The 22776-nt window shown below is 45.5% G+C and overlaps 1 protein-coding gene across 3 annotated transcripts; it reads right to left on the reverse strand.

The window, feature by feature from the left end:
* Nucleotides 1-803: 803 nt before the first annotated feature.
* On the reverse strand, nucleotides 804-22757 carry GPKOW (G-patch domain and KOW motifs). Of its 3 annotated transcripts, none has more exons than XM_085046268.1 (11): nucleotides 22531-22757; nucleotides 21218-21513; nucleotides 18959-19068; nucleotides 17190-17293; nucleotides 14717-14876; nucleotides 11627-11729; nucleotides 10928-10997; nucleotides 9426-9537; nucleotides 7646-7715; nucleotides 4241-4326; nucleotides 804-953 (listed from the first exon to the last, which is right to left on the reverse strand). In XM_085046268.1, the coding sequence occupies exons 1-11, from the start codon at nucleotides 22719-22721 to the stop codon at nucleotides 825-827; spliced, it is 1431 nt and encodes a 476-aa protein (XP_084902394.1). In that variant the 5' UTR covers nucleotides 22722-22757; the 3' UTR covers nucleotides 804-824. The 3 variants fall into 3 exon arrangements, with proteins under 3 accessions (XP_084902394.1, XP_084902396.1, XP_084902395.1); XM_085046270.1 differs by lacking the exon at nucleotides 804-953 and adding an exon at nucleotides 1484-1579; XM_085046269.1 differs by lacking the exon at nucleotides 804-953 and adding an exon at nucleotides 3320-3446.
* Nucleotides 22758-22776: the final 19 nt, after the last annotated feature.

The raw sequence follows: 22776 nt of genomic DNA on the forward strand, positions 1-22776 counted from the left end.
TCCTCTAAAATTTTGAAAAAATCCTCCAAAATTGGGAAAAATCCTCTAAAATTGGGAAAAAATCCTAATTTTGACTAAAAAAACCAAGTTCTCATCATTTAAATTAAAAATATTTTTATTTTCTTGTGATTTTTGGTGAAAATGAATTTTAAAATTTCTCTCTAGGGTTTTGAGTGTAAAAATTGGGCAAAAATCCTCTAAAATTCTGTATTTTGGAATATACTTCAGACCAAAGAAACCCACAAACTCTCCATGATTTGAAATAAAAGATAATTTTATTTTTCCCCATTTTCAGCCCCTCAGTCAGTGTCCCCCAGGTGCTGACAGATGCAGGTTTGAAAAAATCCTCAAAAATTGGGAAAAAATCCTCAAAAATTGGGGAAAATCCTGTAAAATTTTGACAAAAATGCTGTAAAATTTTGAAAAAATCCTCTAAAATTTGGCAAAAATCCTTTAATATTGGGGGAAAATCCTCTAAAATTGGGAAAAAAATCCTCTGAAATTCTGAAAAAATCCTCAAAAATTGGGAAAAAAATCCTCTAAAATTGGGGATTAGATTTTTTTATCCTCTAAAGTTGCGAAAAAAATCCTCTAAAATTCTGAAAAAATTTTCAAAAATTGGGAAAAAATCCTCTAAAATTGGGAAAAAATCCTCAAAAATTGGGAAAAAATCCTCCAAAATTGGGAAAAAATCCTCTAAAATTGGGGGAAAATCCTCTAAAATTCTCTATTTTGGGAATATACTTTAAACCAAAAGCCAAACCCAAATTCTCCATGATTTGAAATTACAGATAATTTTATTTTCCCCATTTCCAGCCCCTCAGTCACTCAGTGTCCCCCAGGAAGTGACAGATGCAGTCGTAGCTCAGCTGCAGCATTTCGGGATTTCTGTCAGTTCTGAGCTCCACCAGAGCAACTCCCTGCTGGGGATGGCGCTGCACGATCCTGCCCACCTGGAATTTGGGGAAATTTGGGTTATTTTGGGGGAATTTCGGGTGATTTTGGGTGAATTTTGGGTGATTTTGGCGCTGAACGATCCTGCCCACCTGCAATGGGGGAATTTGGGTTATTTGGGGGAAATTTGGGAAATTTGGGTTATTTGGGGGAAATTTGGGTGATTTTGGCGCTGAACGATCCTGCCCACCTGGAATTTGGGGAAATTTGGGTTATTTGGGGGATTTTGGATTATTTTGGGTGTATTTTGGGTGATTTTGGGTGATTTTGGGGGGAAATTTGGGTGAAATTCGGATTATTTTGGGTGATTTTGGGTGAAATTTGGATTATTTTGTTGGAAATTTGGATTATTTTGGGTGTATTTTGGGTGATTTTGGCGCTGCACGATCCTGCCCACCTGGAATTGGGGAATTTGGGTTATTTGGGGTGAAATTTGGGTGATTTTGGTGATTTTGAGGGAAATTTGGATTATTTTGGGTGAATTTTGGGTGCATTTTGGGGGAATTTTGGGTGATTTTGGGGGGAAATTTGGGTGAAATTTGGGTGATTTTGAGTGAAATTTGGATTATTTTGGGTTATTTTGGGTGAATTTTGGGTGATTTTGACGCTGCACGATCCTGCCCACCTGGAATGGGGAATTTGGGTTATTTGGGGGAAATTTGGGTGATTTTGGGTGAATTTTGGGTGATTTTGGCGCTGAACGATCCTGCCCACCTGGAATGGGGAAATATTTGGGTTATTTTGGGGGAATTTTGGGTGATTTTAGTGCTGCATGATCCTGCCCACCTGGAATTTGGGGAAATTTGGGTTAGTTTGGGGAAATTTTGGGAAATTTGGGTTATTTGGGGGGAATTTGGGAAAATTTGGATTATTTTGGGCAAAATTTGGATTATTTTGAGTGATTTTTGGAAGTTTTTGGGTGAATTTTGGGTGATTTTGGGGGGAAATTTGGGTGAAATTCGGATTATTTTGGGTGATTTTGGGTGAAATTTGGATTATTTTGGGTGATTTTGGGTGAAATTTGGATTATTTTGGGTGATTTTGGGTGAAATTTGGATTATTTTGGGTGTATTTTGGGTGATTTTGGCGCTGCACGATCCTGCCCAACCTGGAATGGGGGAATTTGGGTTATTTGGGGGATTTTGGGAAAATTTGGGTTATTTTGGGCAAAATTTGGATTATTTTGAGTGATTTTTGGGTGATTTTTGGGGAATTTTGGGTGATTTTGGGGCAAAATTTGGGTGAAAATGGGCTTATTTTGGGTGATTTTTGGGTGAAATTTGGATTATTTTGGGTGTATTTTGGGTGATTTTGGCGCTGAACGATCCTGCCCACCTGGAATTGGGAAATATTTGGATTATTTTGGGTGAATTTTGGGTGAAATTTGGGTGATTTTAGTGCTGCATGATCCTGCCCACCTGGAATTGGGAAATTTGGGTTATTTTGGGGGAATTCTGGGGAAATTTGGATTATTTTGGGCAAAATTTGGATTATTTTGAGTGATTTTTGGGTGAAATTTGGATTATTTTGGGTGTATTTTGGGTGATTTTGGCGCTGAACGATCCTGCCCACCTGGAATTGGGGAATTTGGGTTATTTGGGGGAAATTTGGGTGATTTTGGTGATTTTGAGGGAAATTTGGATTATTTTGGGTGAATTTTGGGTGCATTTTGGGGGAATTTTGGGTGAAATTCGGATTATTTTGTTGGAAATTTGGATTATTTTGGGTGAATTTTGGGTGATTTTGGCGCCGAACGATCCTCCCCACCTGGAAATACCAAATATTGGGGTGAGGTTGGGGAAATTTGGGAAATTTGGATTATTTTGGGCAAAATTTGGATTATTTTGGGCGAAATTGGGGTGAAATTTGGGTGATTTTGGGTGAAATTTGGATTATTTTTGGTGATTTTGGGGGAAATTTGGATTATTTTGGGTGCATTTTGGGGGAAATTTGGATTATTTTGGGTGATTTTGGGTGATTTTGGCACTACACAATCTTGCCCACCTGGAATTGGGAAATATTTGGGTTAGTTTGGGGGAATTTGGGGGATTTTGGGGGAAATTTGGGTAATTTTGAGAGATTTTCGGAAGTTTTTGGGTGAATTTTGGGTGATTTTAGGGCAAAATTTTGGTGAAATTTGAATTATTTTGGGGGATTTTGGGGGAAATTTGGATTATTTTGGGTGATTTTGGAGCTCCACGATCCTCCCAACCTGGAAATTCAGATTATTGGGGTTAGGCTGGGGAATTTGGGGGAAATTCAGATTATTTTGGGAAAATCTGGGTAATTTTGGGTGATTTTTGCAAGTTTTTGGGGTAAATTTGGATTATTTTGGGGGAAATTTGGGTTATTTTTGGTGATTTTGAGGGAAATTTGGATTATTTTGGGTGAATTTTGGGGGAATTTTGGGTGAAATTTGGATTATTTTGTTGGAAATTTGGATTATTTTGGGTGTATTTTGGGTGGTTTTGGCGCTGAACGATCCTGCCCACCTGCAATTTGGGAAATTTGGGGTAGTTTGGGGGAAATTTGGGGATTTTGGGCAAAATTTTGATTAATCTGGGTTATTTTGGGGGAAATTTGGATTATTTTGGGTGAATTTTGGGGAATTTTAGATGATTTTTGGAAGTTTTTGGGTGAAATTTGGGTGATTTTGGGGGAAATTCAGATTATTTTGGGGGAAATTTGGATTATTTTGGGTTATTTTGGTAAGGAATTCGGATTATTTTGGGGGATTTTGGGGGATTTTTGCAAGTTTTTGGGAAAAATTTTGATTATTTTTGGCAAAATTAATTAATTAGCAGAGCAGTCTCAAGTGTAATTAATTCATTAGAGGAAAGAGTCCTCAAGTAATTAATTAACTAATTTGCAGAGCAGGCTCAGGTGTAATTAATTAATTAATTAGAGGAGGATCCTGAAGTAATTAATTAATTAATTAGCAGAGGAGTTTTGGGTTAATTAATTAATTAGAAGAGAGGGTCCTAAAGTAATTAATTAATTAATTAGCAGAGCAGTCTCAGGTGCAATTAATTAACTAGAGCAGGGTCCTGAACCAATTAATTAATTAGCAGAGGAGTTTTGGGGTAATTAATTAATTAGAAGGTCCCAAAGCAATTAACTAATTAATTAGAGAAGTCGTCTTGGGGTAACTAACTAATTAATGAACTAATTCAGGGAGCTGTCTGGGGACTCATTAACTAATTCATTAACTATTTAACTGATGAATTAACTCCCTAATGACTAAATGAGCTAATTAAGGAGCTAATTAGCTAATTAACAGGCTCACCTTGCCCCTGTGCTCTCCCAGCACCACCACGATTGGCTCCGAATTGCCTCGAGGAACAACAGTTTCCAGGGAGGACTCAGGAACTCCTGCAGGGGGAAATTTGGGAAATTTTGGGGGGAATTTGGGAAAATTTGGGGAAAATTTGGGAATTTTGGGGAAAATTTGGGGATTTTGGGGATTTTTTGGGGGATTTTGGGGGATTTTTCCTTATTTTGGGGATTTTTAGGGATTTTCGGAGAAATTTGGGGGAGATTTGGGGGAAATTTTGGTAAAAATTCAGGAATTTTTGGGAAAATTTGGGGAAAAGTGGGGAAATTTGGGAATTTTGGGGAAAATTCGGGGAAATTTGGGGAAATTTTGGGAAAAATTCAGGAATTTTTGGGAAAATTTGGGGAAATTTGGGGAAAATTGGGGGGAAATTGGGGAAAATTTTGGGAATTTTTGGGAAAATTTGGGGGAAATTTTGGGAAATTTTGGGAAATTTTGGGAAAATCAGGGAAAATTTGGGGGAAATTAAGGAAAATTTGGGGGAATTGGGGAAATTTGGGGAATTTTGAGGAAAATTTGGGGAAAATTGGGAAAATTTGGGGGAAATTTGGGGAAATTTGGGGGAAAATTGGGAAAATTTGGGGAGATTTTGGGGAAATTTGGGGGAAATTTGGGGGAAAAAGAAATTTGGGGAAAATTTGGGGAAATTTGGGAATTTTTTGAAAATTGGGAAAATTGGGGATTTTGGAGATTTTTGGGGGATTTTGGGGGAATTTTGGGGATTTTGGGGAAATTTGGGGGATTTTGGGAGAATTTTGGGGGATTTTGGGGGAATTTTGGGGATTTTTTGGGGACTTTTTGGGGGAATTTTGGGGATTTTTTCCTTATTTTGGGGATTTTTAGGGGATTTTCGGAGAATTTTGGGGAGATTTGGGGGAAATTTGGGTAAAAATTCAGGAATTTTTGGGAAAATTTGGGGAAAATTTGGGAATTTTTGGGAAAATTTGGGGAAAATTGGGGGAAATTTTGGGAACATTTGGGAGAAATTTGGGAATTTTTGGGAAAATTTGGGGGAATTTTGGAGAATTTTTTTTAATTTTGGGGATTTTGGGGGATGTTTTGGGAAATTTGGAGATTTAGAGGGAAATTTGGGGGATTTGGGGAAAATTTGGGGGAAATTTGGGAATTTTGGGAAAATTCAGGGAAAATTGGGGGAATTTTGGGGATTTTTGGGGGATTTTGGGGGGATATTTTCATTATTTTGGGGATTTTTAGGGATTTTTGGGGGATTTTAGGATTTTGGGGGAAATTTGGAGATTTAGAGGGAAATTGGGGGATTTTGGGATTTTGGGTTGATTTAGGGGGATTTTGGGGGGATTTTGGGGATTTAGGAATTTAGGGAAAATTTGGGGGAATTTGGAGGATTTAGGGGATTTGGGGATTTTTAGGGGATTTGGGGGATTTTGGGAGGATTTGGGGAAATTTCTGGGGAAATTTTTGGGATTTTTAGGGGATTTTGGGGGATTTTGAGGGATTTAGGGGAGATTTTGGGGGTTCAGGGCAGGTTTTGGGGAAATTTGGGGATTTTGAGGAGATTTAAGGGGAAATTTGGGGGTTTTTGGTGATTTTTTGGGAATTTTGGGGGATTTAGGAGACTTTTGCAGGATTTGGGGAAGTTTGGGGATTTTGGGGGTTTGAGGAAATTTGGGGATTTTTAGGAGGATTTGAGGGGATTTTTAGGACATTTAGGGGAAAATTTGGGGGATTTTTAGGGCATTTTTTGAGATTTTGGGAAGATTTGTGGGGAATTTTTGGGATTTTTAGGGGATTTTGGGGGACTTTAGGAGATTCAGGGGGAAATTTGGGGATTTTTAGGGGATTTTGGGGAGATTTTTAGGGGGATGTGGGTGAGTTTTTGGGATTTGGGGGATTTAGGACATTTAGAGGGAAATTTGGGGGATTTTTAATGGATTTTTGGGGATTTTGGGTGGATTTTTTGGGGAATTTTGAGGATTTTTAGGGGATTTGGGGGTTTTAGGGGATTTTGGGGTTCAGATAGGATCAGGGCAGGTTTTGGGGTCCCCAAATACCCCAAAAATCCCAAAAAAATCCCCAAAAAATCCTCTAAAAAACCCCAAAAATCCTCTAAATCCCCCTGGGGTCATTTTGGGTTGATTTAGGGATGATTTTGGGGTATTTTTGGGTGATTTTAGGGTGATTTTGGGTGGATTTAGGGATTATTTTGGGGTTGATTTTGGGGTGATTTTAGGGGGATTTTGGGTTAACTTTGGGCTGGATTTAGGGATGATTTTGGGATGGATTTTGGAGTGATTTTGGGGAGATTTTGGGAAGATTTTGAGTGAGTTTGGGGTGGATTTTTGGGTTGATTTAGGGATGATTTTGGGTTGATTTAGGGATGATTTTGGGTTGATTTTAGGGGATTTTTCAGGGATTTTTGGGGTGATTTTAGGGTGATTTTGGGTTGATTTAGGAACGATTTTGGGGTGATTTAGGGATGATTTTGGGTAGATTTTGGGGTTGATTTTTGGTGGATTTTAGGGTGATTTTGGGATGATTTATGGGATGATTTTGGGTTGATTTAAGGGTGAATTTTGGGTTGATTTTGGGTTAACTTTGGGGTGATTTTGGATTGATTTAGGGATGATTTTGGGGTGATTTTGGGTAGATTTTACAGGATTTCTCAGGGATTTTTGGGGTGGATTTTGGGGTGGATTTAGGGATGTTTTTGGGGTGATTTTGAGTGAGTTTGGGGTGGATTTTTGGGCAGATTTTGGGCTATTTTTGGGTTGATTTAGGGATGATTTTGGGTTGATTTTAGGGGATTTTTCAGGGATTTTTGGGGTGACTTAGGGATGATTTTGGGGTGATTTTTCGTGGATTTTAGGGTGATTTTGGGATGGATTTTTGGGGAATTTCTCAGGGATTTTGGGGGTGATTTTGGGGTGGATTTAGGGATGTTTTTGGGGTGATTTTGAGTGAGTTTGGGGTGGATTTTTGGGCAGATTTTGGGCGATTTTTGGAGTAGATTTAGTGATGATTTTGGGATGACTTAGGGATGATTTTGGGGTGGATTTTGGGGGATTTTAGGGATGATTTTGGGGTATTTTGGGGTGGTTTTGGGATGATTTTGGGGTGGATTTTTGGGGTATTTTAGGGTGGGTTTTTGGGATGATTTTGGAGTAGATTTAGGGGTGATTTTGGGATGTTTCTGGGGTGATTTTGGGGTGGATTTTTGGGTAGATTTTGGGCTATTTTTGGGTTGATTTTGGGCTATTTTTGGGTTGATTTTGGGGTACTTTAGGGTGGGTTTTTGGGATGATTTTGGGGTGGATTTAGGGATGTTTTTGGGATGTTTTAGGGATGATTTTGGGGGATTTTGGGGTATTTTGGTCTCACCCTCCACCACTCTGCCATCCTCAGTTCTGCACACACAGCTGTCAGCAGCCAGGAGATCCTCAATCTGCATCTGTGGGATTTGGGGTTGGGAATCCCAAAAATCAACAAAAATACACCCAAAATCCACCCCAAAATCCACCCTGAGAACCCCAAAAATACACCCAAAATCCACCCCAAAATCCCCAAAAATGACCCTAAAAATGCAACCAAAATACACCCTGGGAACCCCAAAAATACACCCAAAAACGACCCTAAAAATCTCACTCGGGAATCCCAAAAATCCCAGTCTGGAACTCTAAAATCCCAATTTGGGAACCCCAAAAAATCCACCCTAAAACCCCAAAATCCCACTTTGGAACCCGAAAAATGACCCCAAAATCCACCCTGGGAACCCCAAAAATCCCACCTTGGGACCCCAAAAATCCATCCTGGGAACACCAAAAATCACATCCTGTGAACCTCAAAATCCTAATCTGGAACCCCAAAATCCTTTCTTTTTTGGGGTACAGAAACATCCTGAGACTATTTTGGGGTCCCCAATTCCGATTTTGGGGTCCCCTTGGAGGTTTTTGGGGCTCCTGAGTCAGATTTTGGGGTCCCTCGGGGGGTTTTTGGGGTCGCAGATTCCGATTTTGGGGTCCCCTTGGTAATTTTTGGGGTCCTGAACCAGATTTTGGGGTCCTGAGTGTGATTTTGGGTGTCCCAAGTGGAATTCCAGGGATCCCCAGGAGATTTTTGGGTGTCCTGAGTCAGATTTTGGGCTCCTTCTGGGGGTTTTTGGGGTCACAGATTCCAATTTTGGGGTCCCCCAGTGTCCTCAAGGTCTCCCCAGGGCAGGATTTTGGGGTCCCTTTAGGAATTTAGGGTTCCCTAACAGTTTTTGGGCATCCCCAGTCAGATTTTGGGGTTCCCCCTGGAAGTTTTTGGGGGTCGTGAGTCCAATTTTGGGGTCTCCCAGGGGTTTTTGGGTGCAGATCCCGATTTTGGGGTCCCCTTGGGGATTTTTGGGGGTCCTGAGTTAGATTTTGGGGTTGTGCTAGAGGTTTTTGGGCATCCCAAGTCAGATTCCAGGGCTCTCCCTGGCGGTTTTTGGGGTCACCAAGTCATATTTTGGGGTCCCCCGGGGGGTTTTTGGGGTCCCTGATCCCGATTTTGGGGTCCCCCACTGTCCCCGAGGTCCCCCTGGGATGATTTTGGGATCTTCAGAGGGTTTTCAAGGCTCCTCTGTGAGTTTTTGGGCATCCCGAGTCAGATTCCGGGGCTCTCCCTGGCGGGTTTTGGGGTCACCAAGTCACATTTTGGGGTCCCCCGGGGTTTTTGGGGTCGCAGATCCCGATTTTGGGGTCCCCTTGGGAATTTTTGGGGGTCCTGAACCAGATTTTGGGGTCCTGAGTGTGATTTTGAGTGTCCCAAGTGTAATTCCAGGGTCCCCCCAGGGTTTTTGGGCATCCCGAGTCAGATTTCGGGGCTCTCCCTGGCGGTTTTTGGGGTCACCAATTCATATTTTGGGGTCTCCTGGGGGTTTTTGGGGTCGCTGATGCCGATTTTGGGGTCCCCAACCCCCCCGGAGGTCCCCCTGGGATGATTTTGGGATCTTCAGAGGGTTTTTAAGGCTCCTCTGTGGGTTTTTGGGCATCCCGAGTCAGATTTTGGGCTCCCCCTGGGGGTTTTTGGGGGTGCCAAGTCCAATTTTGGGGTCTCCCGGGGGGTTTTTGGGGTCGCAGATGCCGATTTTGGGGTCCCCCAGCCCCCCCGAGGCCCCCCCGGGCCGGTAGGGCACCTTGCAGTTGTAGTAGCGCCCCCCGCAGAACGCTCTGTCCACGCAGCGCACCCGCAGGTCCCGCCGCAGCCAGTGGGGGGCGCTGGAGAGAGCGCGGGAGTGCTTCGGCTGCCTGCGGAGATTTGGGGATTTTGGGGATTTTTGGGGTTTTTTTGGGATTTTGGGGTTTTGGGGGGATTTTGGGGATTTTGAGGGGATTTGGGGTGGATTTTGAGGGATTTTCTGGGGATTTCATGATTTTGGGGGTTTTGGGATTTTGGGGGATTTTTGGGGAATTTCATGATTTAGTGGATTTTGGGGGAATTTTCTGGGTGATTTTTGGGGGTTTGGGGGATTTTTGATTTTGGGATTTTGGGGATTTGGAGGGGATTTGGGGGGATTTTGGGGGGATTTTTTTGGATTTTAAGAGGATTTGAGGTGTAATTATAGGGATTTTCTGGGTGGATTTTGGGGTTTTTTTGGATTTTGGGGGGATTTTTGGGGATTTGAACGGGATTTGGGGCGGATTTTGGCAGATTTTCTGTGGATTCTTGGGGTTTTTTGGGGATTTGGGGGATTTTCTGGGGATTTCTGGGTGGATTTTGGGGTTTTTTGGGGATTTTGGGGGATTTTTGGGGATTTTCAGGGGATTTGGGGTGGATTTTGGGGGATTTTCTGGGTGGATTTTGGAGTTTGGGGGGATTTTTGATTTTGGGATTTGGGGAGGATTTTGGGGTTTTTGGGAAGTTTGAGGTGTGGATTTGGGGTGATTTTGTGATTTTTTGATTTTGGGGATTTGGGATGACTGGGGATTTGGGGATGATTTTGGGGATTTAGAGGATTTGGGGGTGATTTTGGGGTGATCTTGGGAGGATTTTTTGATTTGGGTGATGTTTGAGGATTTTTATTTTCTTTGGGGGAAAAGTGGATTTGGGGGATTTTGGGTGGTTTTGTATTGATTTGGGGGTGGATTTTGGGGGGATTTGAATTTGAATGATTTAGGATTTTTGGGTGATTTTTTATTTTTGAGGATTTGGGGTGGATTTAGGGGATTTTTGGGGGAATTTTTTGGGATTTTTGAGGGATTTGGGGTGGATTTTGGGGGGATTTGGGGGTTTTGGGGGGGATTTGGGGGATAGTGGGAATTAAGGAGGATTTGTGGGGATTTTGAGATTTTTGGGATTTGGGATGTTTGGGGCACAGCCAAAGCTCACCCCAAAACCCCCCAGGGGTCACAGAGCCCCCAGAACTCCCCAGTCCATCCCAGTCCATCCCAGTTTGTTCCCAGTCCATCCCAGTCCATCCCAGTTCCCTCCCAGTTCCCTCCCAGTACAAACCAGTTTCCCTTTTCTCCCCAAAATCCCCATTTGTCACCCTAAAACCACCACGAGTTTCCCCCCCAGTAACTCCCAGTCCCTCCCAGTCCCTCCCAGTAACTCCCAGTTCCCTCCCAGTCCCTCCCAGTCTATCCCCAGTCCCTCCCAGTCCCTCCCAGTTCAATTCCAGTTCCCTCCCAGTCTCACCTCTCACTCTCAGATTTCTCTTTCCTCTTCCTCTCTCCCCGCTGGGAATCCTCAGCTGGTTTTGGGGCACCTGAGGGAACTGGGAGTTACTGGGATGGACTGGGAGGGACTGGGAGGGAACTGGGAATGAACTGGGAGGGACTGGGGATGGACTGGGAGGGGATTGGGAGGGAACTGGGATGGACTGGGAGGGACTGGGGATGGACTGGGAGGGGATTGGGATTGGACTGGGAGGGAACTGGGAGGGAAACTCGTGGTGGTTTTAGGGTGAAAAATGGGGATTTTGGGGAGAAAAGGGAACTGGTTTGTACTGGGAGGGACTGGGAGGGAACTGGGAGGGAACTGGGAGGGAATTGGACACCCCCCAATACAAACTGGTCCATACTGGTCAATCCCCAATCCAAACCATTCCAAACCAGTATAAACCAGCCAAACCATTCCAAACCAGCCCAAACCACTGTAAACCAGTATAAACCATTCCAAACCAGTCCAAACCAGTCCACACCAGTACAGACCAGTACAAACTGGGCTCAGGCCATGCTGGCTCATGGTCACTAGTTGTCCCCCATGGGTCACTCCCAGTCCAAACCAGTATAAACCATTCCAAACCAGCCCAAACCATTCCAAACCAGTATAAACCATTCCAAACCAGTATAAACCATTCCAAACCAGTCCAAACCAGTCCAAACCAGTACAAACCAGTACAAACTGGGCTCAGGCCATGCTGGCTCACGGTCACCAGTTGCCCTCCCAGCTGCAGCCTCACCACTGCCCGGCCAGTCTCGGGGTCCAGAGCCTCCACCTGAAACCAGTAACACCAGTTAGACCAGTTAGACACCAGTGACACCAGTTAGGGACCAGTTAGACACCAGTGACACCAGTTAGGGACACCAGTGACACCAGTGACACCAGTGACACCAGTTAGACACCAGTTAGACACCAGTGACACCAGTTAGGGATACCAGTTAGAGACCAGTTAGACCAGTTAGGGACACCAGTGACACCAGTTAGACACCAGTGACACCAGTTAGACCAGTTCAACCAGTTTGACCAGTTAAAGACCCCAGTTAGAGACACCAGTTAGACCAGTGACACCAGTTAGGGACACCAGTGACACCAGTTCGACCAGTTAGACCAGTTAGGGACACCAGTGAGACCAGTTAGACCAGTTAGGGACACCAGTTAGGGACACCAGTGAGACCAGTTAGACCAGTTAGGGACACCAGTTAGACCAGTTCAACCAGTTAGACCAGTGAGGGACACCAGTGAGACCAGTTATCCACCAGTTAAACCAGTTAGGGACACCAGTTAGCCACCAGTGACATCCCAGTGACCTCCCAGTTACCCCAGTAACCCCCCAGTTACTGACCAGTAACACCAGTAACCCCCCAGTTACTGACCAGTAACACCAGTAACCCCCCAGTTACTCACCAGTAACACCAGTAACCCCCCAGTTACTCACCAGTAACACCAGTAACCCCCCAGTTACCGCCCAGCAATCCCAGTAACATCCCAGTGACCTCCCAGTGACCTCCCAGTGACACCAGTTACACACCAGTAACATCCCAGTTACCCACCAGTTATCCCCATTAACCCCAGTGACCTCCCAGTAACCCCCAGTTACCCACCAGTTACGCCCAGTGACCTCCCAGTTACACCAGTTACATACCAGTAACATCCCAGTTACCCCCATTAACCCCAGCGACATCCCAGTAACCTCCCAGTAACCTTTCCAGTTAGTGACCAGTAACACCAGTTAGCCACCAGTGACCTCCCAGTGACCTCCCAGTGACCTCCCAGTGACCCCAGAAACCACCCAGTAACCCCCCAGTTCCCCACCAGTGACACCAGTTAGCCACCAGTGACATCCCAGTGACCTCCCAGTTACCCACCAGTTACCCAGCAGTAACACCAGTTACCCACCAGTTACTGCCAGTAACCCCAGTGACCTCCCAGTAACTCCAGTTAGCACCAGTGACCTCCCAGTAAAACCAGTTACCCACCAGTAACATCCCAGTGACACCCAGTGACTTCCCAGTAACACCAGTTAGCACCAGTAACATCCCAGTGACCTCCCAGTAACACCAGTTACCCACCAGTAACACCCAGCAACACCCAGTAACACCAGTCACCCCCCACCATCCCCAGTTACCCACCCAGTATCCCCAGTTCACCCCCAGTATCTCCCAGTATCTCTCAGTTAGCACCAGTTACCTCCCCAGTATCCTCCCAGTATCTCCCAGTTACCCACCCAGTTCCTCCCAGTATAGCCACCCAACCCCCAGTTCACTCCCATTGCTCCCACAGCCCCATACTGGTCTATACTGGTCTGTACTGGTCTGTACTGGTCTGTGCTGCTCCATACTGGTTCATACTGGTCTATACCAGTCCATACTGGTCTGTGCTGGTTTACACTGGTCTGGAATGCTCTATACCGGTCTATACTGGTTTATACTGGTCTGTACTGGTCTGTACTGGTCCATACTAATTCATACTGGTCTATACCAGTCCATACTGGTCTGTGCTGGTTTATACTGGTCTGGAATGCTCTATACTGGTCTATATTGGTTTACACTGGTCTGACCTTTCCCTGCAGCCCTCGGTGAGCTCCAGACATGATGGAGTCTATACTAGTTTATACTGGTCCATACTGGTCTGTGTCAGTCCATACTGGTTTATACTGGTCCATACTGGTCTGTATCAGTCCATACTGGTTCGTGCTGGTTTACACTGGTCTGGAATGCTCTATACTGGCCTATACTGGTCCATACTGGTCTATACTGGTCTGACCTTTCCCCGTAGCCCATGATAAGCTCCAGTCATGATGCCCATAGCGTCTATCTATACTGGTCCATACTGGTTTATACTGGTCTACACTGGTCTATACCAGTCTGTAACACTCCATACTGGTCCATACTGGTCCATACTGGTCCGTACTGGTCTCACCTTGCCCCGCAGCCCACGGTGAGCCCCGGCAGTGATCCCCACAGTCTCTCCCAGGCCGATCCCCACTGTGCTCTATACTGGTTTATACTGGTCTATATCAGTCCATACTGGTCTATACTGGTCTGTACTGGTCCATACTGGTCTATACTGGTCCATACTGGTCTATACTGGTTTATACTGGTCTCACCTTGCCGCGCAGGCCGCGGTGAGCCCCGGCAGTGATGCCCACGCTCTCTCCCAGGCCGATCCCCACTGTGCTCTATACTGGTCTATACTGGTCTATAGTGATCTATATCAATCCATACTGGTCTATACTGGTCCATACTGGTCCATACTGGTCTCACCTTGCCGCGCAGGCCGCGGTGAGCCCCGGCAGTGATGCCCACGCTCTCTCCCAGGCCGATCCCCGCGGTGCTCTATACTGGTCTGTACTGGTCCATACTGGTCTATATCAGTCCATACTGGTCCGTACTGGTTTATACTGGTCCATACTGGTCTCACCTTGCCCCGCAGCCCCTGGTGAGCCCCAGCTGCAATGGAGTCTATACTGGTCTGTACTGGTCTATATCAGTCCATACTGGTCTATACTGGTCCATATCCGTCCATACTGGTCCATACTGGTCTATACTGGTCTATAACAGTCCGTACTGGTCTATACTGGTCCATACTGGTCCATACTGGTCTCACCTTGCCGCGCAGGCCGCGGTGAGCCCCGGCAGTGATCCCCACGCTCTCTCCAGGCCGATCCCTGCTGTGCTCTATACTGGTCTGTACTGGTCTATATCAGTCCATACTGGTCTATACTGGTCCATACTGGTCCGTACTGGTCTATACTGGTCTCACCTTGCCGCGCAGGCCGCGGTGAGCCCCGGCAGTGATGCCCACGCTCTCTCCCAGGCCGATGCCCGCGGTGCTCTGGGGCTCTGGGCTCCCGGGGGGAGCAGCCTGAGCCCCCAGCCCCAAACCCCGCGGCCGCGGCTTGTGCTCCTGAGGGGTGACAACCCTGAAAATGGGAAAAATGGGATTTAGAGTTCCACAGGATTGGCAGGAAAAGCTGCTTTTGGCCCTTTTTTACCCAGTTTGTTTTGCAATTTTTTGTGCTTTTATTCTGATTTTTCCTCATTTTTTTCCCATTTTTCCTTTTTTTCCCCATTTTCTTCCATTTATTTTCTATTTTTTCCCATTGTTTTTCCGTTTCTTCCCCTTTTTTCCTTTTTTTCTCTTTTTTTTCTGATTTTTTCCATTTTTTCCCATTTTTGGTCTTTTTTTCTGATTTTTTTCCCATTTTCCCCCTGTTTTTTTGGTCTTTTTTTCTGTTTTTTTCAATTTTTTCCCCATTTTTTCTCTTTTTTTCTCATTTTTTCTCTTTTTTTTCTGATTTTTTCTATTTTTTATTTTTCTCTCACTTTTTTCTGGTTTTTTTCAAACTTTTTTCTATTTTTAAATTTTTTCCCCTTTTTTTGCTATTTTTTCCCCTTTTCTTCCCATTTTATTCTGATTTTTTCCATTTTTCCCCACTTTTTCTTTTTTTTCTTTTTTCTGATTTTTTCTATTTTTTCCCATTTTTCCCATTTTTTTCATTTTTTTCATTTTTCTCTCATTTTTTCCCATTTTTTTTCCAACTTTTTCTATATTTAAATTTTTCCCCATTTTTTCCCCTTTTTTTCCTTATTTTTTTCCCATTTGTGTCTTTCTTCTGATTTTCTCCCATTTTTTCCTGATTTTTTCCTGATTTTTTCCCATTTTTTGTCTTTTTTTTTCTGATTTTTTTTCCATTTTTCCCTTGGGTTTTTAGGGTCTCCCCCAGTTTTTAGGGTTTCAGGTGTGTCCCTCCTGCTTTTTGGGGTTTCAGGTGTATTCCCCCCCAATTTTTGGGGTTTCCCTCCCGTTTTTGGGTTGCTCTGGTGAGTTTTTGGGGTTTCAGGGTTGTCCCCCATTTTTGGGATGTCCCCAATTCTGGGATGTCCCCATTTTTGGGATGTCCCCCCCAGCTTTTTGGGGTTCAGTGGTTCCCTTTCTCAGTTCCCCCTGGTTTTGGGGTCTTCAGGGGTTTTCCCCCCAGTTCCTCCCATTTTTTGGGTTTTTTTGGGGTGGTTTTGGTGGTTTTTTGGGTGTTTTTTGGTGTTTCAGAGGTTTTTGGGGCATTTTTGGGGTATTTTCAGGGTGTTTTGGAGGTTTTTGGGGTGGTTTTTTCGGGTGTCTTTGGGGTTTTTGGGGTGGTTTTAGGGTGTTTTTGGGGTGTTTTAGGGGTGTTTTGGGGGTTTTTGGGGTGTTTTGGGGTGGTTTTGGGGTGGTTTTGGGATATTTTGGGGTCTCTCACCTGGGGAAGGTGCGGCCAATCCCCTGGCCCTGGCTCCAGCCCATCCCCCGTGGTTTTGGGATATTTTTGGGGTATATTTGGGATATTTTCGGGATATTTTTGGGATATTTTTGGGGTATTTTTGGGATATTTTTGGGATATTTTTGGGAAATTTTTTGGGATATTTTTGGGAAATTTTTTGGGATATTTTTGGGGTGTTTTTGGGATATTTTTGGGGTATTTTGGGGTGTTTTTGGGATATTTTTTGGGGTCTCTCACCTGGGGAAGGTGCGGCCGATCCCCTGGCCCTGGCTCCAGCCCATCCCCCCTGTTTTTGGGATATTTTTGGGGTATTTTTGGGATGTTTTTGAGATATTTTTTGGGTATTTTTGGGATATTTTTGGGATATTTTTGGGATGTTTTTTTGGATATTTTTGGGATATTTTGGGGTTTCTCACCTAGGGAAGGTCCGGCCAATCCCCTGGCCCTGGCTCCAGCCCATCTCCCCTGTTTTTGGGGTATTTTTGGGGTATTTTTGGGATATTTTTGGGATATTTTTGGGATATTTTTGGGATATTTTTGGGATATTTTTGGGATATTTTTGGGGTGTTTTTGGGATATTTTTGGGATATTTTTGGGATATTTTGGGGTGTTTCTCACCTGGGGAAGGTCCGTCCAATCCCCTGGCCCTGGCTCCAGCCCATCCCCTGTGTTTTTGGGATATTTTTGGGATATTTTTGGGATATTTTTGGGATATTTTTGGGGTGTTTTCGGGATATTTTTGGGGTATTTTTTGGGATATTTTTGGGGTGTTTTTGGGATATTTTTGGGATATTTTTGGGGTATTTTTGGGGTATTTTTTGGGATATTTTTGGGGTGTTTTTGGGGTATTTTGGGATATTTTTGAGATATTTTTGGGTCTCTCACCTGGGGAAGGTCCGTCCAATGCCCTGGCCCTGGCTCCAGCCCATCCCCTGTGTTTTTGGGATATTTTTGGGATATTTTTGGGTCTCTCACCTGGGGAAGGTGCGGCCGATCCCCTGGCCCTGGCTCCAGCCCATCCCCCGCAGCATCGCCAAGCCAAACTGACCAACCGGAACTGCAGCATAGTCCTGCTGGGTCTGGGGGGGGATGGGGCAGTTAGGGGGCAGCTGGGGGGCTGGGGGGGCACTTATGGGGCTGGGAGGGCAGTTATGGGGCTGAGGGGGCAGTTCTGGGGCACTTATGGGGCTGGGGTTAGTTATGGGGCAGCTGGGGGCAGTTGTGGGGCAGGCAGTTATGGGGAGTTATGGGACACTTATGGGACTGAGGGGGCACTTATGGGGCTGGGGGGAACTCTGGGGCAGTTATGGGGCAGCTGTGGGGCTGGGGGTTAGTTATGGGGCTGATGGGGAACTATGGGGCAGTAAAGGGGCAGCTGAGGGGGCACTTATGGGGCTGGGGGAACTCTGGGGCAGTTATGGGGCAGTTGTGGGGCACTTATGGGGCAGGTGGGTTGAGGGGGAGTTATGGGGTCAGTTATGGGGCAGCTGTGGGGCACGGGGTTAGTTATGGGGCAGCTGGGGGGCAGTTGTGGGGCACTTATGGGGCAGTTGTGGGGCTGAGGGGGAACTCTGGGGTCAGTTATGGGGCAGCTGAGGGGCTGGGGTTAGTTATGGGGCAGTTGTGGGGCAGTTATAGGGAGTTCTGGGGCACTTATGGGGCTGGGGGGAACTATGGGGCAGTTATGGGGCTGGGGGGAAGTTGTGAGTCTGGGGAGTTAGTTATGGGTCAGTTATGGGGTTGGGGGGAGTTCTGGGGCACTTATGGGGCACTGATGGGGCACAGGGGGAACTGTGGGGCAGTTATAGGGCAATTATGGGGCAGTTATGGGGCTGGAGGGGCAGTTATGGGTCAGTAATGGGTCTGGGGGAGTTATGGGGCAGTTATAGGCAACTTATGGGGCTTGGGGTCACTCTGAGGTCACTCTGGGGTCACTCATGGTCACTCAGTGTCACTCAGGTCCCTCTCAGGTCACTCACTGGTCACTCACTGGTCACTCACTGGTCACTCAATGGTCACTCATTGGTCACTAATGTCACTCGTGGTCACTCACAGGTCACTCACTGGTCACTGGTCACTCACAGGTCACTCATGTCACTCGTGGTCACTCACTGGTCACTCACTGGTCACTCACTGGTCACTCAATGGTCACTCTGGTCACTCACTGGTCACTCACTGGTCACTCACTGGTCACTCCGGTCACTCACTGGTCACTCACTGGTCACTCACAGGTCACTCAATGGTCACTCTGGTCACTCGTGGTCACTCACTGGTCACTCACTGGTCACTCCGGTCACTCACTGGTCACTCACAGGTCACTCACTGGTCACTCCGGTCACTCACTGGTCACTGGTCACTCGCTGGTCACTCACTGGTCACTCATAGTCACTCTGGTCACTCAGTATCACTCAATGGTCACTCATGTCACTCACAGGTCACTCACTGGTCACTCATGTCACTCACAGGTCACTCACTGGTCACTCACGGTCACTCAGTGTCACTCAGGTCCCTCTCAGGTCCCTCAGTGGTCACTCACTGGTCACTCATGGTCACTCACAGGTCACTCATGTCACTCGTGGTCACTCACTGGTCACTCTGATCACTCAGTGGTCACTCACTGGTCACTCAGTATCACTCATAGTCACTCACGGGTCACTCACTGGTCACTCATGCTCACTCAGTGGTCACTCAATGGTCACTCACAGGTCACTCACGGTCACTCAGGTCCCTCAGCGGTCACTCACCGGCTCTGTCCCCACGGCACTGTCCCTGTCCCTGTCCCTGTCCGGCGCTGCCATCGCGATCGCCATCGGTGGCTCTGAGTCGCCATTGCTCTCCTGGCTCTGCCGCGCCTCTGCCGTGGGCGGGGACAGGGTTAGCCACGCCCACAGCCACCCAGGCCACGCCCACAAACACCCAGGCCACGCCCACAGCCACCCGGGCCACGCCCACCCCAAGATCAAACTCCCACTTTATCCGTTTTCCCCATTTTTCCCCCATTTTCATTCGATTTTCCCACTTTTCCCCATTTTTTGCACTTTTCCATTTTCCCACCATTTTTTCCCCATTTTTTTGCACTTTTCCCACCATTTTTTCCCCATTTTTTTGCACTTTTCCCACCATTTTTTCCCCATTTTTTTGCACTTTTCCCACCATTTTTTCCCCATTTTTTTGCACTTTTCCCACCATTTTTTCCCCATTTTTTTGCACTTTTCCCACCATTTTTTCCCCATTTTTTTGCACTTTTCCCACCATTTTTTCCCCACTTTTTTGCACTTTTTCCACCATTTTTTCCCCACTTTTTTGCACTTTTTCCACCATTTTTTCCCCATTTTTTGCACTTTTTCCATCATTTTTTCACCATTTTTTTTCACTTTTTCCATCATTTTTTCCCCATTTTTTTGCACTTTTTCCATCATTTTTTCAACATTTTTCCCCCATATTTTCCCCATTTTGACTCATTTTTCCCCATATTTTCCCCCATTTTCCCCCACTTTTTACTCAGCTTTCCCCATATTTTCCTTCATTTTTTCTCTACTTTTTCCCTGTTTTTGCCCCATATTTTCTTCACTTTTTCTCCACGTTTTCCCCATTTTTACTCATTTTTTCCATTTTTTCCCATTTTCCCCTACCTTTTCCCGATATTTTCCCCACTTTTTCCCACATTTTTACTGTTTTCTCACATTTTTCCCCATTTTCCCCCATTTTTTCCCACTTTTTCCCCATTTTTCCCACTTTTTCCCATCTTTACCCCATTTTTTCCCACTTTTCCCCCATTTTCCCAATTTTCCCCCATTTTTTTCCATTTTCCCCACCTTTTCCTTATTTTATCATCATTTTTTCCCCATTCCTTAACTCTATTTGCCTATTTTTTCCTCATTTTCCCCCATTTTCCCCTTTTTTCCCACCTTTTCCCTGTATTTTCCCCATTTTCCCCTCCCAGTCCAAACCACTAACCCCAAACTCCATTTTTCCTCCTATTTTCATTCTTTTTTTCCCATTTTTACTCTTTTTTTCCCATTTTTTCCCACTTTTTCCCCATATTTTCTCCATTTATGGAAAAAAAATGGGAGAAAAGTGGAAAAAAAGTGGGAAGAAATGGGAAAAAATGGAAAAAATATGGGGAAAATGGGGAGAAACTGAGTAAAAATGGGGGGAAATGGTGAAAAAGTGGAGAAAAAATGGAGAAAAATGGGGAAAGGGTTGAAAAAAGGGAAAAAAAATGAATAGAAATGGGAAAAAGGTGGGAAAAAATGGGGAAAAAGTGGAGAAAATGTAGGGAAAATAGGGAAAAAGGGTGAAAAAGTGAGAAAAAATGGGGGAAAATTAGTAGAAATGGAGAAAAAATGGCAAAAAAGTGGGAAAAAATGGGAAAAAAATGGGGAAAAACTGGAGAAAAAGTGAAGAAAAAAGAGGTGAAAATGGGGAAAATATGGGGGAAATGGGGGAAAATGGTAAAAAAAGAGTAAAAAATGGGGAAAAATCAGGGGTAAAATGAGGTAAAATGGGGAAAAATGAGTAGAAATGGGGGAAAAGTGAAGAAAAAGTGGGGAAATATGGGAAAAATAGGGAAATTGTTGGACGAGATGGGGAAAAACGGGAAAGAAATGGTGAAAATATGGGGAAAATATGGGGGAAAATGGAAAAAAAAGGGAAAAAAGTGAGTAAAAATGGGGAAAAGTGGAGAAAAATTGGGAAAAAATAGGGGAAAATATGGGGGAAAATGAAGAAAAAGTGGGGAAATATAGGAAAAATAGGGAAAATGTTGGAAGAGATGGGGAAAAACGGGGAAGAAATGGTGAAAATATGGGGAAAATGTGGGGAAAAAAACAGAAAAAAGTGAGTAGAAATGGGGAAAAGTGGAGAAAAATAGGGAAAGACAGGGGAAAATATGGGGGAAAAATGAGTAGAAAAGTGGGGAAAATGGGGAAAATATGGGGGGAAATGGGAAAAAGGAGAAAAATGGGTAAAAAAGGTGAAATTTCCCCATTTTCTGAACTCACCCTGCAGCAGCTCCTGAACGGCCTGGGCCTCCACCGAGGGGGCGTGGTCTGGAGAGGGGGCGTGGTCAGCCTTGGGGGCGTGGTCTGGAGAGGGGGCGTGGTCTGACTTGGAGGCGTGGTCCGGTTTGTGGGCGTGGTCAGTCTTGGAGGCGTGGTCTGCTTTGTGGGCGTGGTCTGTTTTGTGGGCGTGGTCCTCGCTGGGGGCGTGGCCATCGCTGGGGGCGTGGCTCGGCCAGCGCTTGGAGGGGATCAATGGGATGACCAGCTCCTTCTTGGGGGGCGGGGCCGGGCGCGTGCTGGGGGCGGGGCCACAGGGTTAGCCACGCCCACCGCCCGGCCACGCCCTCATGGGATGGAAATTGGATCATAATTTTAGGGGAATTTTAGGAGAATTTTAGAGGAATTTCACGGCAATTTTAGAGGAATTTTACGGGAATTTCATGAGAATTTTAGCGGAATGTCATGAGAATTTTAGGCGAATGTCATGGGAATTTCACCAGAACTTTAGGGGAATTTTACGAGCATTTTATGGGAATTTTAGAGGAATTTCACAGGAACTTTAGGGGAATTTCATGGGAATTTAACTGGAATTTCACAGCAATTTTACGGGAAATTTCACGGGAATTTTAGACGAATTTCATGGGAATTTCACGGGAATTTCATAGGAATTTTATGGGAATTTCACGGGAATTTAGCGGAAATTTCAGAAGAATTTCATGGGAATTTGATGAGAATTTTACGGGAATTTAACAGGAATGTCACGGGAATTTTAGGGGAATTTTACCAGAATTTTAGGGGAATTTCATGGGAATTTAACCGGAATTTCACGGGAATTTTACAGGACATTTTAGGGGAATTTTCTGAGAATCTTGGGGAATTTCACGGGAATTTTATGGGAAATTTCACATGAATTTTAGAGGAATTTGAGGGGAATTTGAGGGGAATTTCATGGCAATTTCATGGGAATTTCACGAGAATTTCATGGGAATTTAATGAGGATTTTAGGGGAATTTTACCGCAATTTCACAGGACCGTCAGGAGAATTTCATGGGAATTTCACGGGAGTTTCACGGGAATTTAATGGGAATTTTAGGGAAATTTCGCGGGAATTTTAGGGGAATTTCACGGGGAATTTCGCGAGAATTTTAGACTAATTTCACGGGAATTTAATGGGAACTTTAGGGAAATTTCACGGCAATTTTCGGGGAGTTTCACGGGAATTCCACGGCGATTTCCCGGTCTCCCCGCTCCCCAGCCCCGCCTCCCTCCCGCCCCTCACACCCGAGCCCCTCACAGCGCTCCGCTCCGCCTACCCGAGCAGCTCCCTGTCCTCCACCGCCGTCAGCAGCTCCGTGTCGCTCTCGCTGTCCCCTCCCGCTCCGGGCTCCGCGCACGGTCCGGCGGGCAGCGGGCGGCGCCGCTCGGCCCTGCGGCTGAAGGCGAACGACACCGGGCCGGGCCCCGAGCTGCCCTCAGCCGCCGCCGCGCCATCGCCCGCCGCCATCTTCCGCCGTGAGGGGCCGGACTACAGCTCCCGGCAGCCCTTGCGGCGACTTCCG

This window comes from Lichenostomus cassidix, unplaced genomic scaffold, assembly GCF_008360975.1.
Source record: "Lichenostomus cassidix isolate B80296 unplaced genomic scaffold, HeHo_3.0 HiC_scaffold_40, whole genome shotgun sequence".
Lineage (NCBI taxonomy): Eukaryota > Metazoa > Chordata > Aves > Passeriformes > Meliphagidae > Lichenostomus > Lichenostomus cassidix.

Bases quoted from the DNA above. Each gene is read 5' to 3' on its own strand.
- GPKOW (XM_085046268.1), bottom strand. From the start codon at position 22,721: ATGGCGGCGGGCGATGGCGCGGCGGCGGCTGAGGGCAGCTCGGGGCCC. The intron at 19,069-21,217 runs GTGAGTTCAGAA...CGCCCACGGCAG, and splicing joins CGTTCAGGAGCTGCTGCAGG to AGGCGCGGCAGAGCCAGGAG. The intron at 10,998-11,626 runs GTTTGTACTGGT...CAGTTCCCTCAG, and splicing joins CCTGAGCCCAGTTTGTACTG to GTGCCCCAAAACCAGCTGAG.